The 17,650-nt window shown below is 48.7% G+C and overlaps 6 protein-coding genes across 6 annotated transcripts; 5 read left to right on the top strand and 1 right to left on the bottom strand.

Moving 5' to 3' along the window:
- Positions 1 to 3,681: 3,681 nt before the first annotated feature.
- N7447_006190 (uncharacterized protein) lies at positions 3,682 to 6,207 on the top strand (the record flags this gene model as incomplete). The annotated part of the gene is made up of 1 exon (XM_057230452.1): positions 3,682 to 6,207. One exon carries the CDS (start codon positions 3,682 to 3,684, stop codon positions 6,205 to 6,207), a length of 2,526 nt encoding a protein of 841 aa, XP_057085542.1.
- An 809-nt stretch (positions 6,208 to 7,016) lies between these two features.
- On the top strand, positions 7,017 to 8,324 carry N7447_006189 (glycoside hydrolase family 5 protein; the record flags this gene model as incomplete). Its single annotated transcript, XM_057230451.1, has 3 exons — positions 7,017 to 7,739; positions 7,795 to 8,212; positions 8,266 to 8,324. 3 exons carry the CDS (start codon positions 7,017 to 7,019, stop codon positions 8,322 to 8,324), a joined length of 1,200 nt encoding a protein of 399 aa, XP_057085541.1.
- A 199-nt stretch (positions 8,325 to 8,523) lies between these two features.
- Positions 8,524 to 9,382, bottom strand: N7447_006188 (GNAT family N-acetyltransferase; the record flags this gene model as incomplete). The annotated part of the gene is made up of 4 exons (XM_057230450.1): positions 8,524 to 8,771; positions 8,830 to 8,947; positions 9,005 to 9,294; positions 9,343 to 9,382. The coding sequence occupies 4 exons, from the start codon at positions 9,380 to 9,382 to the stop codon at positions 8,524 to 8,526; spliced, it is 696 nt and encodes a 231-aa protein (XP_057085540.1).
- Positions 9,383 to 10,704: 1,322 nt separating this feature from the next.
- N7447_006187 (uncharacterized protein) lies at positions 10,705 to 12,324 on the top strand (the record flags this gene model as incomplete). The annotated part of the gene is made up of 1 exon (XM_057230449.1): positions 10,705 to 12,324. One exon carries the CDS (start codon positions 10,705 to 10,707, stop codon positions 12,322 to 12,324), a length of 1,620 nt encoding a protein of 539 aa, XP_057085539.1.
- A 288-nt stretch (positions 12,325 to 12,612) lies between these two features.
- N7447_006186 (cysteine hydrolase family protein) lies at positions 12,613 to 13,179 on the top strand (the record flags this gene model as incomplete). Its single annotated transcript, XM_057230448.1, has 1 exon — positions 12,613 to 13,179. The coding sequence occupies one exon, from the start codon at positions 12,613 to 12,615 to the stop codon at positions 13,177 to 13,179; it is 567 nt and encodes a 188-aa protein (XP_057085538.1).
- A 1,739-nt stretch (positions 13,180 to 14,918) lies between these two features.
- Positions 14,919 to 17,531, top strand: N7447_006185 (uncharacterized protein; the record flags this gene model as incomplete). Its single annotated transcript, XM_057230447.1, has 1 exon — positions 14,919 to 17,531. One exon carries the CDS (start codon positions 14,919 to 14,921, stop codon positions 17,529 to 17,531), a length of 2,613 nt encoding a protein of 870 aa, XP_057085537.1.
- Between the last annotated feature and the right edge of the window lie 119 nt (positions 17,532 to 17,650).

Genomic DNA, 17,650 nt, shown 5'->3' with positions numbered 1-17,650 from the left:
CAGCTGCAAGGGTCCCCGAATCTCGGGGGTTTCAAGTTGGTCGGCCGACGGAATCCTTCACATCTGGTATGGAGCACGGAGTGCATTAAGTGGACAAATCAACGTCTGAAGCATCTGAAGTCGCTTACACTTCAAGGGAAGGTGAGGACGGTAAAAGGGTTATGTGGAGTGTCGGTTCGGCCGGCCGGGGATATCCCGGGTGTTACTTGACTTTGCTCTATGACATACGGACAATTCCTATACATTTTCTTCTTGCTTTCTAACGATTTGTCTCCTTACAGTACTTACGTTTTAGGATCCACTTATGAACGTTCTGGAGAGCCTACGAAAGCATGAGGTACAATATACATCGAGATTATGGGGTGATGTGGAGGATCTAGGCTTACCTCACTCGTATGACATTTGATCCTTCAGGCTGCTTTCATGCTCATTCTAGGACTTATGTCTCGGATAATGGCATGTTGTACGAATGATTCCGTTGACGCCTGTTTACTCCCCCGATCGGACATTTCGATTCGATCCGATCGAAATCGATATCCCTTTGATTTGTCAGTGGGTCAATATCTCTCCCTAGTTCCAGGGGTTTGGGTGTATCCGGGACTTGCCGGGAACGCCCAATATATACTGGGATCGACTCGGGCTGAACCGATAGTCCCTTTTCAAGCATAATTGCGGTGAGCTCAACTCTGGACTCTGATTTCTAGCTAGCTCTATAATACAATATACGAAGTACTCCATACTCAATACATGATTGTGTAGAACATCCGTTTGACTAAATAGCCCCTGAGAGCACTATACCTGATAGCCAAGGGAGCTTCCAACAGTGAATACTTCACCGGGGCCCAGACAGGAATAAGTAGGAGGATTTTCATATCTTAGGTGGGCACGGAGTTAAATTAAATGTGCATATGAGTTCAACTGCGCTACAATATAGAAGTAAGGTAGTTAGACTACCGCTTACACATCCGTTTTTCTGGGGTGGATTTGGAAGAACGAAGAGGGATATTTTAAATCTCGACGAGATAGTAAACTAATAACAGTACTGATTTATTCTATGTGCACTTATCTCGGGAGTTTTCAAGCGACTAATAGGTAATTAATTAGCCTGTGGAAGGAAAACTTGGGAGCAACGTTCATGCCCAACTCTTTTCCAGAGTATCTCTTGACTGATTTTTAATACTCCAAGTAAATTGTTTGGGTCTCTGTTATTAGTCAAAGGAGAGGACAGAGTGAGATACTTCTTCTCATTCAAAGTAACACATCTCACTGTGGTTCTTTCATAGCCCGTATCACTGCTACATAGTACTTCCAAGGTTTTATCCAACCCTCTAAAACCCTATTTCGAGTCTCGCCCTGCACTAGTCTGAACTGCATGGGATATCATATCTTGAAAGACAATATCGCTATGGTCACAAAATTGCAAAAGTTCAAGCGATGAAGCGACTGAGGTAGAAGTAAAGAGGCAACTGAGACAAATGCTAAGTGCGATCAACGGCTTTTCATTAGAATTAAAACCCGAGGCTCTCCAAATCTACCAAGAGATGTATCATTTTAATATACAATATACACGATAGGTCATTGCGCATGCATCCATCCGGAGGTATGTGCTTACACTTCACGGGTAGAGTCTTGTTTACTCCCCGCTAGTACATTGAAAGAACCGAGCAGTTTATCTAGTGATCCTCTTATTTGGATCTCATCAACCTGGGACAGATTAATCTATCTAATATATCACTTTCAAGGAAATACGGAATAAAAGCTTCAATGTCATCATCGGTCCCCTGCCCCGCACGCAAATGGACCCCAGATCAGCAAAGACGCTGCGCCTACGAGAGTAGCGTGCGCCTCTTCCAGGGAGTCAGCACTCGGGGCTACTAGTCCCTCGGTTGAAGTTTCTTCTCAAAGAGCGCCAGAAGGATCCCCAAGTTATGAGGTCATCAACACCCACTTCATCAAAGAGAATACCACCATCCCGTCTACACTACCAGGAGTGGACCGAAGGCGAAAAATATTCCCAGATCGTCGGGCGGGTGCCTGGGGTACCATTAAAGGAGATCTGGTTGTCAATCCCCCAACCCGACCGGGAGAAACTCGCTCGACAGACTACCTGGGGCAGCTCCGCTCGTTCCACTCCGCTAAGATGGAAAGTGTACACGGCTAACCGGTTTGTTGTGTTCATTTGTTTACAGGGCAGGATTTTGGAGTTCAACATGGCGCACTGCGCACGGCCGACAAAATACAGGAAGTTTTTAGATCGCGGCTCCACGATGGCATGTCTTCTCCGCACCTGTGGACCTTTACCCACGGGGACTTGACTACTGTAGTTGCATCATTATCGTGGACCCAACAAACTTTGAGTTGAGCGCTCCGATTGACTGGGAGGACTCAGGGTATTTCCCTGTGTGGTAGGAATTTACGGGGTCTGGCTTCGGGCTCGGAGAGGAAGACGCAGAGTGGAAGCGTCTTCCACTGGGAAACCTAGCCAATCATAAGGAGGCTCGCACGTGGTTTCTGAGATTCAAGTCATTTGCCTCATGGTCGAGTTCATCCAGACACGCGATTGAGAGTGCTGAAGGAATGTGGCATTGAGGAAGACAGAGATCTAGCCAGTATGTATAGAATATAGGGTGTTCCGTACAGAAGGATGGTTTAACACACCTAGAATCCAAAAACAAGGAAGCAAATAGTAGGCAATAAAAAGATGAACGCTTAAGCTTTCCAAGTCTAGACACTCGACGATCTCATCCTCTTTCGTCCCGTTATAAAGTAGTACTCTGTAGTTACCGATTGTTCCTCCATATATAGAAACTCATATGAGGAATCTCTCAATGATGGTTAATTTTCAAATATAAACAAATATAATAGAGAATACCATGTCCAATTTGATGTATGAGAATTGCGAAGCTTTTGGTGGAGATTTGGTGGAGATGAGCAGAGATGAGCAGAGATGAGCAACAATATGTAGTTCTTTTCCTCTTTCAGCCTCAACTCCGAACCTCCCCTCTCATCCTGTTCGGATTTCCAACGTCAGCCACATCATCATTGGCTTTGATTCCCATGGCTCTTGTGGGGAAATATCATCCCCCGCTTTTGCCATTTCCCCCGGAAATCCCGCATCCCCCAATGTACACCAATATACTTCGTACGCAAAAGCTTTGCGATGGGCTTAATAGATGCCCAGCCCCCAAAGCTAGCACATGTGCCTGGCTGGACCTCGGGAGTGGAATTCCTATGTGTTTTTCCTACTAGTCGTGCCGATCCCTACCTAGTCCCCAGGCACGGCTGACGGCGAGCTGTTAGACTCTGCTACGACATGGAGTTGTGATGAAAATTGCTCATCAATGCCCATCAATGCCCATCACATGGTAGCTTATCAGTATCTGCCTCGGTGTCGATCCCTATTTCCTCGGCGATGATGGAGCTACATCGTACTCTATACGCAAAAAAGGAGATGTTAGTACAATTGCGGTTAGCCGGAGCCCTGGCTGATGGGCGACGATCGGGACCATTACAATGCAAATAAAGACCCGGCTCGCTCCAAGTTTGAGTTTTTGAATATCCCGAAGGCTCTTCCTGTTCAGCAACAAACCTTTGGACGACAGGTTTGGGGAATCGACGCCAATTGGACTGGCTGGACAAGATATCAAATAAAGAAACGACAGCCAGATCGGCCCATACAACATGCGTCTTTTACCAACGCTAGCCACCGCGCTCCTGTTCGCAGTCAATGTGACAGGAAGTCCGGCTGCTGCTTCAGGCCCAACGCAATCCGCCACTCCCGCCGTGAACGTTGTAGACGAGGCCGCCCCGACAACCTCGGCTGCTCAAGCAAACAATGTCAACCAGGCCAATGCCGCTGTCGCAGACACTACTACTGCCGCCAACACAGACAAAGCCGCTAACACGGCTGCTGCTGTGCCTGCGGAGGAAGAAGATGATACCGCTAGCGCAGATACTGCCGACCCGACCAAGGCCAACCCCGTGGAATCCGTGGTTGGCGGCATAAAGACTGCTCTTGGTGTAGACACGAATGAATCAACCGATGCAGCCAATGCAGCCGCCCCCACCAAGCCTGCTGATAGTTCGGCTACTGAGCCTAAGTCCTCCGCTGCCGAGACTACCTCCGCTGCCGAGACTACCTCCGCTGCCCCTGCTACAGGCACTTCAAGCACAAAGTCTACCAACTCTGATAGTGATTCCGACAGCGACTCGGACAGCGGTGATACTGCCAAATCTATTCTGCCAGACATGAAAGAAGCTATCTCGGATTTGTTCGGCGGTAGCAGTGGCGGTATCGGGGACCTTCTGCATGGGCTTGAAAGTCTGCTTAACCCCAAATTCTTGGGTAACTTTGCCGACACCTTCGAGTATCTTTCTACCGGTCTAGCACCTCCAGTCGACAACCAGCTCCGAACCCTGGTGGCCAATGGCAACGACCTCCTGACTTCGAGCTTCGTCAAGAAGACCGGTTCTCTCATTGACAATGCCAACGAGCTCTTGACCGCAGAGAATACCAAGGAGATTGGAACGCTTCTTAAGGTCGCCAACAAATTGTTGTCCAGTCAGTTTATCGACAAGGTGGACAGCCTCATCGACAACGCCAACGACCTCCTCACCTCCAACTTTGTCAAGCAGACCACAAACCTCATTGAGAAGGCCAGCCCTCTCATTGACGACGCGAGCGGCCTACTTACCGAGAAGAATGTTCACGCGATTGAGTCACTATTAACAAACGCCAACACGCTGCTCACTGCCACCTTTGTCAAGGAGACCAGCAACCTCATCAGCAAGGCCAGCCCTCTTATCGATGACGCCAGTGGTCTACTCACCGAGGGCAATGTCAAGGCAATTGAGAGTCTGCTCGGCAACGCCAACAAGTTGCTCACGCCCAGCTTCATCTCGACTACTGGCAAGCTCATCAAGCAGGCCGGTCCCCTCATCAACCAGGCTAGCGGTCTTCTTACCGAGGGCAATGTCAAGGAGATTGAGGCACTCTTGAACAATGCCAACAAGCTGCTCACGCCCGGCTTTATTTCGACTACTGGCAAGCTCATCAAGCAGGCCGGTCCCCTCATCAGCCAGGCTAGCGGTCTTCTTACCGAGGGCAATGTCAAGGAGATTGAGAGTCTGATTGGCAATGCCAACAGCCTGTTGACTACCAGCTTCGTAAACCAGACCACGAGCCTCATCGATGAAGCCAGCGAGCTCTTGTCTTCGGATACCATTGACAGTCTGAAGTCTCTCCTCGTTCAGCTCGCTCCTATCATTCCCGAGCTGAAGGGCCTGCTCAAGCCAGCCACTATCAAGGCGATCGAGAATGTACTAAGCAATGCCAACAAGCTCCTCACAGAATCCTTCGTCGAGGACACTAACACCCTGATCACCGAGGCTGTCGGCCTTCTCACCCCCGACCTAGTCAAGGCTCTCAAGTCGCTCCTCAGCGATCTTACGCCGCTGATTCCCGAGTTGCAGTCGCTGTTGACCAAGGATATGATCAAGTCGATCGAGACCCTTTTGAACAATGCCGGAGATCTGCTCACGTCGGATTTCGTCAAGGACACCAAGGGTCTAGTCGGCGAGGCCGGCGACCTCCTCACTCCGGAGGTGGCCAGTGGACTGAAGTCAATCCTGAAGGACGTCATTCCTCTGCTGCCCGAGCTGAAGTTGCTTCTGAACAAGAGCACCATCTCTGCCATTGGTTCTCTCTTGACCAACGCCAACACCCTCTTGACCCCCAAGTTCGTCAACGAGACCATTGGTCTGATCGACAACGCCGACGACCTCCTGACCCCAGGCATCGTCACTGGACTGAAGGAACTCCTCGGCGACGTCGGTCCTCTGATCCCAGATCTCAGAAGGTCACTCCTGAACACAACCATCATCACCGACTTGGGATACATCGTGACCAACGCTACCACTTTGCTCACGCCCCACTTCGTCGTCGAGACCACAGACCTCATCGACAACGCCGATGGCCTTCTAACTCCCAAGGTAGTCAGCGTGCTCAAGGATATTCTTGGATACGTACCCGACTTGATGCCCGAGGTGAAGAAGTTGCTCAAGCCCTCTACTATTTCGGATGTTGGCGCGCTCTTGGCGAACGCTCATGATCTCCTCACTCCTAAATTCGTCAATGAGACATCAATCCTGATAGATGATGTTACAAGCTTCTTACCTTTGATCCAGGAATTGCTCAAGGCGCTGTGAGGTGATATTTTATGATTTTCTTATATTGATTGCAACGCACGCAATTATGATCTTTAATGTTCTCTAATGATAATTAACGTTGTCTGATATTTGCTCCATTGTAGTCGGTAGAATCTTCATGTAGGCCATGATGAAAGCCCAGGTGATTTTACGAATAAGTAGAATAATTGCAGAAATCCACAAAGTGTCCATGGGAATACTGTTAAGCACAGTCAATGGGCTGACAGCCCCAAATGTGTTCTATATTTGGCTGTCGATCTGGCCCCCTTCTTGGAAGCCTGCATTTGCCAAATCAATCGAGTTTCGAGATGATCATCTACCAAGCTGACCAGCTTATCCACAGGGAAACCCCGGAGCGAGTGATTAATTAACAGGGACCATGGATAATCTCACATGCAGCTAGGAGTGCCAAATAGGTACAGCCGCTAATATTCAGATCGACGAAACCTAGGAGGTAAAAGATCGTTCCTACCAGATTCTTAGAAACCACTACAACCATAATAGTAATCTAGAACCAACCCGGAACCCAGACGGTGTGCATCTGACATGAGCACAAGCATCTGACATGAGCACAAGCATCTGACATGAGCACAATTTCCTAATCAAGGAACGGGCGGTTTCATCCCCAGGACTACGTTGTAACATCGCGGGACATAATATCCACTAAGACATGTAATTCAAGTACATAGATTGCGGGGATTTGGGGAATACAAGGGACATTATTTATATTCGATGACATCCACCTATTTCTCCTTCTAAGCATCCATCTCTTCATCCAACTCAATACCACACACTCACAATTCGCCATTATGGGCGTGATATCCAAATTCGCCGCTTTCACCACCCTGACTACCCTAGCAACAGCCTGGCTCCCAGAAGAAAACAAATCCATCACCTCAAAAGATGGCACAAACCTCTTTGAGCTCTCCAACGGCAAAATCCGCGGCGTAAACCTCGGCTCCCAATTCATATTCGAACCCTGGATTGCCCAGCAAGCATGGACGGACATGGGCTGCGACGGGCAGAAATCCGAATTCGACTGCGTTTCCTCACTGGGTCAAGACGCCGCGAACGCCGCCTTCGCCAAACACTGGGAGTCGTGGACTACACAGGATGATATCGACGAGATCGTGAGCTATGGCTTGAACACTATCCGCGTACCGGTTGGTTATTGGCTGCGCGAGGACCTGGTTGATGGCAGCGAGCATTTCCCGCAGGGTGGACTTGAGTATCTGAAGAAAGTGTGTGGGTGGGCTAGTGACAATGGTTTGTATATTATCATGGATTTGCATGGTGCGCCCGGTGCGCAGACAGCGGAGAATTCGTTTACCGGACAGTATGCTGCTACGCCTGGATTCTATACGGATTATAACTATGAGAGAGCACTTAAGTGGCTCGAGTGGATGGTTGAGCTTGTCTATAAGACTGATGAGATGAGGAATGTGGGGATGTTGGAGGTTGTTAATGAGCCTGTTCAGGATCAGGGGATGGCTTCGTCTATGCGGTCGGAGTATTACCCCAAAGCTGTTGAGGTGAGGAGGTATCTTGGTCTTTGTTGAGTGGTTACGGGCTAATGTGTGAGTATAGCGTATCCGTGCTGCTGAGACGAAGCTCTCTATCAACGCCAATGACTACCTCCATATTCAGACCATGGATAAAGCCTGGGGCTCCGGCGATCCTAACGAGCATCTCGAGGACTTGACCTACATGGCCTATGATGATCACCGCTACCTGAAGTGGGATACTAGCGTTGATGTTTCGCATGATAACTACATCAGCTCATCCTGCGGTGATAAGCGTGATAGTAACTTCCCTAATATCGTTGGCGAATGGAGTCTCTCTGTACCGGACGATGTCGAGGGGTCGCCGGATTGGGAGCCCAGTTCTAATACCGAATTTTATGGAAAATGGTTTGCGGCGCAGGTTCACTCCTATGAGCAGCAGCAGGGATGGGTCTTTTGGACTTGGAAAGCTCAGCTGAATGATTACCGGTGGTCTTATCAGGGTGAGTTTCCTTTAATTCGTAGATTATTGAGGATGGTAGCTGACCTCTTGCAGATGCTGTCAAGGCTGGTGTTATTCCAAAGGATTTGAATAGCGTGCAGAAGGTTTGCTGAGCTTGCCTTTTGGTCGGGTTAGCGGTTCGCTAGGCGGTACATATGTATACTGTTGGCTGTTTTGAAATAGCAGGATCATATCGCCCATAATGAAATATTGCACAAATATGAATAAAATAAGGTTGTTGATAGTCAGCGCCTATATACATACATATGCCAGCAATGAGCGTATGGATAAGCAGAAGGACGCCGATACCCCTTAGGAAGTAGCTTCAGGAGGTGGGGTTGGCCACCAAACCATCGCCCAAAGGGAAACTCCCGGTCCATCAGACTGAGGACTAGCATCAGCAGCTACTTTGCCTTTTCCTAGCCGAATCTCTTCGACCTCCTCGAAACCCATCGACAGGTAGAGAGCGCGCGAGCCTGCAGTCGTTGCTTCGAGCCAGATCGGCAGGTTCGCGGCTTGGGCATCCTGCTGGTGATCGCGCAGGATCGCTTTGGCGAGGCCTGGAAAAGGATCAGTAAGAGATGGAGAACGACGGAGCCTCGAATGGCGCTGTCTTACCTTTTCTACGGTGTTCGTGCTCGGTTCCGATACTGAAGATGTAGTAGTACTGGGTCTGTCCACGTAGACCGTTTCTCTTCGCGTTGTCGACCATACCAGAGAATTCGAACCAAAGACGCTAGATAATTGGTTAACCTAGGAGTGTCCTCTGCGAGAATATTGAGGTTTGGCTCACCCTAACGCCGGGCAGGCCTAGTTTCCACAGCACGCTCAGAAATCCAGCCCATACAAGAGTCCAGGTATTGTCCATGTATCGGCCTGGCGGAGTCATGACAGATGCTGCTTTCCAGCCATCGGCTTCGGTAATCACTGCGTCATTAAGCAAGGCTGACTTGATGAGCGTGGTCCAGAATGTCGGCAGATAAGCCGACCTTTCTTGCTGAGACAGGGTTAGCAACATGTACGTGATGACCGGGTCGGTATCGAAGACGCGACTGTTCAGTGTTGCGACTGAGGTCAGAAAACCTGTGGTCTAGTTAGTATCCATATCATATTTGAGCCAGAAATACTTACTGTCACCGCCGTGTGTTATTGGGACTGATGCTACAGCCATGTTGGTTTTAGGTTATAAGAGTATTTGCATATAAACTAGGGTGTGGTGTCCTTAGACACTTCTGACGGTGATTGAAGGTAGACATAGGAAGAAATACCCACATGCGCGCGAGGAGAGTCGCGTCTTACTAGTTTTGGCATTGACACCTGTCATGTGTTGCTTATATAAACAACTCACAGGCCGCAGTTCCCGAGGTCAAGGGCCAATTGACTTGAGCATAAGTGACAACTATCGTCAAAGTTCTCATGGTGTCAACAGTCATCTGCTTTGGACCTGGGTCGTTCAGCGCTGTGGATACGCGCGGAGCACCTGCCACCAAACATTGGAACTCCATTCATCCCGATCGCTGACTCGGGCCTAACATCATGATTCCTTAGTAACATCAGGCCATGAAACGAACCCCTTCAAAACATCGGGACCCTCACTATACAGACGGTTTGATAGAGATTTCTTCGATGTTTCTTGCAACAACCTGAACTCCACATCATTGCCCTAGAAAGTTTATCATTCTGTGTCGAGCATTGGCTGCACTGTTCAAGTTTCCTAAGGATCAAGGATTCGTTGAATACAAGATTTGATTTATCATTGCACTGTGGATTCTAGGACTTAGATGGGCATTTTTGTACAGAATAACTCAATTTCATACATCCATATTGGTGCGAGTACCGGGATTCATAATACCGGAATCGCGATCCTTCAACACATAAACTTTCTCTCATGTCAACTTCCTCTTTAATTTCTCTCTTAGCTTTGTAGAATATCTTTACCTCTGCAAACTCTCCACCATATCTCAATTGCCAGCAATTATGGCAACCGTCTTCCCCATCCTCGACGTCCAAAAGGGGGTAATCGATCCGACAACGCAGAGCCGCCCTCTGGTTAATTATATTTTATACACTACTTTTCGTATCATTCACTCGATGTGCCCTGCTATGCCAATCTCGCTCATCACAATTGCAGCCGGCAAAATTACCGGGAGAAAAACAAGCTAGAATAAATGTTCAACATTTTGTGGATACATGTACATGTCACTATGGAAACCAGCCGGCCTGAAGTGGAATAGCATCCACTTTATACCCAAATTGACAGTTTCGTGTCAAACAAGAAAGTTCCAATAGCCATACAAACTGCAGCCATCCAATCTAAAACGGACTTTTTATGGAACTAACAGAGTGGAGGCTTGGTCAATGTTGATAACCCCAGGACTGACTCTCAGCGCTAAAAAATTCTTTTAGGTCAAAATTTCAGGTCCGCTGTTCTGAAATCCTCGGTACCTCGCTTTTAAGCCCCAGGGTAATCACATACCTGAAGGCAGGTAGGTTATGCTCACTATTGTTGGGGCGCCCCCATCTCACACGATTGCTTCCGAAGTTGCCACAAACCTTGCTGGTGCATATCTGCGAAAGAAGTCGGGTGTCATGGGTCAACCGGCTCTCTCGGTCGAGGATGAAAATGCAGTTGTTGAGCAGGTGGAGCGGTGGTTGAATCATGGATTCTTTCCTTACCACATGTTGGCAAAAGATACAGCCAATGCATATTTCCACAACCACCCAAACTATAGTCAGAACAGGCCGAACCTCAACATTGGTTGGCAAAAGGGATTTTGGACGCGCCATCAAGGACTTGCTGATCACATAGCCAAAGAGCGCAGCACACTAAAATTGAAAGGTCCGCATGAAGATCGCAGAGCCTGGAAGTTCTTTCAAGCATTCAAAGATATCAAGCAGCGACTCGCGGTTACCAATGATAACATCTATGCTATGGAGGATGCCGCATTTGTTACGACTATGTATCGAAAGGCAAGCCTTATGTTCGTTCGACCAATGAACCAAAACCACAAGAGAGAAGAACGGGCGTTCTCATCTGTGATCCACTGCTGCTCAACACGAGGAAAGCACCTGCCCCCTTACATTGTCTGCAGGAGCCAAGATCCACCGCAGACCAAGAACTTTGGTCGAATCAAGGCTTCTTTTACGCAGTCAGGCTGGTCTGAGGCCAATCATGCACTTGATTGGTTGAAGAACACCTTCGAGCCAGAGACTCGACCCAAAGGTCGGCGTCAAGTATGGAGAATTCTGCTGATTTCCCACCGATTCCGCATAGTCTTTCCTGAGTTCGAAAAGTTCTGCTGGGACAACAGGATCGCGTGTCTTTCTTTCCCCAAGAATGATCAACAGTTCTTCAACCCAATGGAAAACATCGCTTTTGGTCCCATGCAACAGAGCTATACAGACTACATGAGAAAGCGATTCTCCGATAACAATGAAAATGCCATCACACTGGATGGGAGGGAGTTTGCATCGTGGATTGATGGAGAGGTATCTTCATCTAAACGGGCGGAAGAAGCTGCAGATATCTGGCGTCAAAGCTGCCTTGTGCCGCTAGATGAATTCCGCCTTCGGAACTGTCTCCAGGGGAACCGAGCTACTGCCGTGCCAGAGGATAGAATCTCTATTCTTGATAGTCGTCTCTACTCAGACGACACCACTCCAAGAACGGCGAGAACAAGTGTTCCTTTGCCAATCATGCCTTCGACGGAGTCAGTGAGTCGACACTCTAGCTGCGAGTACTCACATCCTTCGTCGCGGCGATCACAGGAGAGCCAAGACAGAGACAATACCTCCGAATCGGAGGGAGGTCAATTCGACAGTGACAGTGAGACTTTCCACAATCATCAGCCTATTACACCATGCAGGACACCCAGGCCGCCAAAGACCCCTCGGGCTCGGACTCCAGAGACAGAATCATCTGATTCAGTGATGTCGTCCAAGAAGCACCGGGACATCTTGGATAAATGTATAGAAGGATCACCCAGAACACAAAAAAGGTACCGCGATGATTTAATTCTGGATCGTGGGAATTTAGAGAAAGAGAATGCTCGTCTCAAAGAAAGGGTTGAGTTATTGGAACAGTTTGCGGTCAAGAGACGGAGACTCGACTGATATGCCTCCACTTCCACTTCTTCCTGTCCCAACGCACTTTCCCTTTCTACAATGTATTTAACAACATTGTGAGCAATTGCGGTTGCACTTTCCTTTTGTATAAAATAGCCTCATCGGTCTCACATGTCCATGCCGGTACCGGGATCCATAATACCGGAACCGCGATCATTCAATACATTCACCTCGTTTGATATCAACTTTCTCTTCGAATTATCCTTTTAGTCTAAACCCATCCTCCTAGATCTCTGCCTTTCCAACCTCTCCGACTCCAACCACGAACAGCCCACCATGGCAACCGTCCTCCTCATCCTTGACGTCCAAAACGGGGTAATCGACCGCCTCGACAATACAGAGCCCTACCTCGAACGGCTGTCGTCAGCTGTTATTTCTGCACGCAAGGCCAACGTGAAAATCATCCACGTCATCACTGGCTTCCGTCCAGGATATCCTGAAAACAACCTAAACAACCCATCTATGCCCGCTGTCGTCGCACGTGGTGAATATATCGAAGGCCACTCGTCGGTGCAAGTCCATCCAGCCATTGAACCTGTATCAGGAGAAGTGGTGCTCACCAAGCGTCGTGTTTCCGCCTTCTTCGCTACGGAACTTGATATGCTTTTGCGCTGCGGAAATGCCCAGTCTATCGCTGTCGCCGGCTTGATCACCAGCGGAGCTGTGCTATCGACTGTTCGCCAGGCAATGGATATGGACTACCGTGTTACGGTTTTGGAGGATTGCTGCATGGATCGTGATGAGGAGTTGCACCGTGTGCTAATGGAGAAGGTCTTTGCGCGCAAGGCGGATGTTGTTTCGGCCAAGGAGTGGGCTGAGCTTTCCATCGTGAAAGAGTGCTAAATGTCTTGAGGTGGGTGTTTGCTTTTACTGGCTGTTTTTATTATGCTTTCAATATGGAGACCAGTGGATTGACCGAATCGTTATGGGCCGGACTACCGATGCCCACTGAATTAAGTACGTCGTGTTAGTTCCCTCGGCGAAAATATTTCCCAACTTGCATGCTCGGTGAATGCCTAAACACCTCTGTAGTTTATTTCCTCGTCCAGGGCTCTCCTTTCTTAGCTGTCGCCGTTTTGGGAGGGCGCTCAGTGCCTATCTCACTGACTGGCTGAGTGCCATATCACATAATCGATCAGCAATACCCAATGAGGGCCCAATGAGTATGATTGGCTGGTGATTGCTCTCAGACCTCCCAATGTCCCGAAGTGAGGAGACATCGATTGAGCATCCGTATCTTATCGAAACCTGCGGAGTATAACTAATACGAACAATTATCAACTTAAGGAACGGTCACGACTTCATCAATCAAAATTGGACAGCTCTATGTCCGATGTGTGGTATGAATTTCTGCCTAGACCAGAGCTCCCAAGCCACACTCATGCACCAATCCCATGCCACCACGACGCCTAGTTGAGCACGTGTTAAGGGCTGTGCATAACAGGGAGCAGAGATTATTAAAATTGGTAAATGATCACACTCTCTTCTCTGCCTGCAATTCTGAACTATCCTAAGATGACTCCTGGTAATAATAGGTTCTTTCCACCTGTGGCTTCTACAGACTCAGGGCCGGGTCCCTCGATACACTCCGCGGATTTTGATTCAAGTCATAGATGCCGTGATGATACATCCGAAAGTCCTATTCTACTCCAAAAACATTCAAATGATCTCGAAGGTATTGAGCCAAGATGCTTTATTTCAGACCGTGTGATATCCCGGTCTTCAGATTTGAACTCCGGTAGAACCATGGATGTTTTATCTGAGATGGAGCAACTCGCGGATGCAGCTTCAGACAGGATCCCTTCATTAAACCACGATCAGCTAGCAAAGTTGAAGTCCCAGCTTGAAGCCGTCCTGCAAAAGGTGGATATACGACTCCGAGAGCCGTTCTCGCCCAGAGATGGACTTAAATCGTCCAGACACATGGCGTCTATTAATTCTGCTCCGTTTGAAGCCTTTTGCTGTCGTCTGTGCAAAGCAGAAGATGGGACCTGCATGGATGTTTCCTTCTTCAAGCAGCACTTTCAAGATGAGCATGGTCTTCAGGAGTGGGAATATCTTTGCCTTGAGCCCGATTGTACTGTGACTACACCACAGCAAGACGAAATGAAAGAACACATGCGCAGTGTACACGAGCAAAGTCTTAGTTTGCATCAGATAGCAAAGCACAGGATCCAACTCCGATGCCCAAGCCTTTGCGAAGCATGCTCTCAGCCCACCGCCAACTGGACCAATTATTATAAACATTTGAAGGATCACTACTTGATGCGGCTTGCACAAATCAATCTCCCAGAAGACAACAAAAGCAGACCGTTGATATACCGCGGCGGGCAATCTGGCCAAAATCGCAAACTCGAGGATGCAAATAAACACATTGTTGGTGAAAATCTTCCAATCCGGAGGATGTGCACACGGTGTAGCCATAGTCTGGCTGAAGGCCGTATATCACAATCTCTCCTTACTTGTCATATGTGTTACAGTCCGCCTACTTATAAAATGAGACCCGTGAATCCAGCGGAGGTGGTTTGGGTCCGAATTTATGTGGCAGCCAGTAAGGTCGTCTCCTCTCCTATCACCAAGAAATGATATTGACAAACCCAAATCGGCAAACAGTCGTTTCCGCCTATGGTAACGGATTGATGGCGCTTGCTACTATCACCTCAAGATATGACAAACTCGATTCCAGCTGGCAACTAGAACAGGCACTAAACCACGCCCGTACTCAGATTCAAAATCAGTTTCATCAGCACTGCCAAGGACTTGATGGTCGATATGAGGAAGGTGACTCAATCGCTCGTGAGCAGCTAGAAGATATCATTATAACAATGCGGGAGGCATTACTGGATCCCCTTCACCAGGCGTGGAGGCCGGGAGCCGTCTTGAATCTGATGGCGTTGCAGATAGTGTCCGACCAGGGGCTCGCTCGCACTCTAGGAACTTTGGGGGATTTGTACCAGCGTCTCTCAAGGCGGTCGCCTATTCCACTACCATCGTATCTTTCGAATTCCGTCAATCCGCCTGAAGAGAGTATTTGCGGGATGGACACAGCAAATGCTAGATTGTTGGATGGCGTTGATCCGTCACTGGTTCAATATTTAGCTCCGGGTGCAATACAACCCCAGGACCTAATCATGCATCAATCAAGGCGCATCTCCCTTCCTCAAAGCTTTGAGCCCTCGGTTGCACTCTCAATCGCAACGAATACTACAAGTCCAGAGTCCGAAGAGGACTCAATAGATGCAGGCATACCCGAGACAAGAAATATGGACCACATCTTGGACGCAGCTCGCTATTTCAGTGAATTGGACCAGCTCGAGGTTCAAACCGCGCAGACACTCGGCATGAAAAGTAGCCCATACATTGAGCTTGAATCGCTGGATGACTGTATTGAGTGTCTTGGGAATTGGCATACTGCGCTGGGGTATCTACAGTCCCAAGGCTTTTGCGGAAGCACCATGAGCATTTTAATGGAAGACCAACACTGTGATGGAGTTGCCGAAGCCTTTCATGTATCATTAAGCCAGACTGGCACTTTGCTAGAGAATATTCTTGACAAATTCGACGAAGAGGAGTTATTGAAGAGGGCGATACAGCGCTGGATGCAAAAGGTGCTCAATGTTGAGGACAAGGCCCTCTCGGACTGTGACTCGGTAGGAATTCTTCGCTTCTTGTGTGGAATTCTGTCAATTGGGCTTGTTTCATTCTCTGGCTCACACGTGTGTCGATTCGACATGAATTTATGGAATGAGAATATGGAAAAGATCCCAGTCGGTTTCGATGGGTATGCCTTCAGGCCACAGAAACTGGCTTGCTTGGACGACTTTGTCGGTGGTCCTGCATGGGTTCTAGGAAAAACCTCTGCCCAATCCGATGGAATGAAGATCTGTTTTACCGTCCAGGACCTTCAAGAATTGTGGGGACCAGTCTCGCTGGTAGGGGGTACTGCAGATGAAGGGCCAGTGATTCAAACAGAGAGAGGCTTCATCATTCCACTTCCTCAAGATCGGCAGACTTCATTGTATGGTCAGATTGAATGCCACTGGGTGCCAGGGGTTCCAGAATATCTCCCTGGGGAGATTTCAGATATAAAAATCCGCCTTCGCAACACATCAAGAATATTGATCGGCACACCCACGAATGTTGAGGCTGGGCTTGTTGTTAACGACAAGTGCAAGTCGTCAATGTCACTCATTGGACAACAAATCGCCTGTCGGCTTCAGTACCCTGGAACAAGCAAATCAAGACACGTGAGTGATGGGTACGAAGTTCAGCTTGGTGGCGGACAATACGTCACAGCCGGGATCATGAAGAAGTACAAACGGATTCCAAAGCGCACACTCAAGGCAATGCTCATCGCGGATTGCACAAAGGCAGACATAAGGCTTGTGCCACTTCTTAATCTCCGTGTCGGATTAGAAGTAAGTGCGTGCACCGGAAACGCCCAGCGAGTGACGCTCTGGGATGCTCTCCGCTTCTCTCAAACAAGCACCCAACCCACAGAGCACCGAACAAACTGCGCCCACAAGGTCGGCGACAAGAATTGTATCAGCTCCTGCTGGAATAGATGGCAATCAATGGACGATATAGATTCCCTCGACCATACGCCCGGGGAAAACCAGCCTCTTACCGGTGTCGAAGCTCGTCGTGTGATCATAAATTCCATCCTCGCGCTCGAGCACTCGGGTGTTGACAGCGATGGAAACCTCCAAGTATCATGGCCCTTCATCAATAGCCCCGCCAATTGTCCAGTGTTGCCGTCCACACCGAAAGAGTCACATAACTGGTTTCCTATCGTCAAAGATACGCGGGACACGTCGAGCTTTGCCGTCTACAGTGAAAGGTGTCTAGAGTTTCCCGAGGAGAGAAAAATGCGGTCGTGCTCTGTGCTATGCAAGGAAGGCCATTTCAAGCCGCTTCAAACTACTCTTTCAACACGTATTCTAACACCTACCGAAGAGGGGTCAGTTTCTGGACTGCTGGTGGGGGTCAAGTTCTTAGTAGGGGAGGCACATTTGACGGTCACAAAGGCAGTGAACAACCAGTTGGGGATTATCGCCACTGTGAGCATAAATCCATTGAACAGTATGCGACATCGACTGCGCGAGATCTTGCCAGATTCTGGGGGCTTTGACTTCAAAGAGCACATCTGGCCGGATATCACAGGAGGACGATCGGTTCCGGTGTTCGTTTACTGATTGATTGCATTGGGGGAAATATGGCAGCACGCGGATACGGAGTGATCTCATGTCTGTCGCCTGGACTGGATGTTCATCCGTCATCGGTAGCACCATCATGTTCCTGCTAGGCCTCGACC

The sequence above is a fragment of the Penicillium robsamsonii genome (genome assembly GCF_028829455.1).
Source record: "Penicillium robsamsonii strain IBT 29466 chromosome Unknown utg000003l_segment0_segment0, whole genome shotgun sequence".
NCBI classification, from domain to species: domain Eukaryota; kingdom Fungi; phylum Ascomycota; class Eurotiomycetes; order Eurotiales; family Aspergillaceae; genus Penicillium; species Penicillium robsamsonii.
The sequence above is the reverse complement of the archived record's forward strand: the minus strand, read 5'-3'. Positions and strand labels throughout refer to the sequence as shown.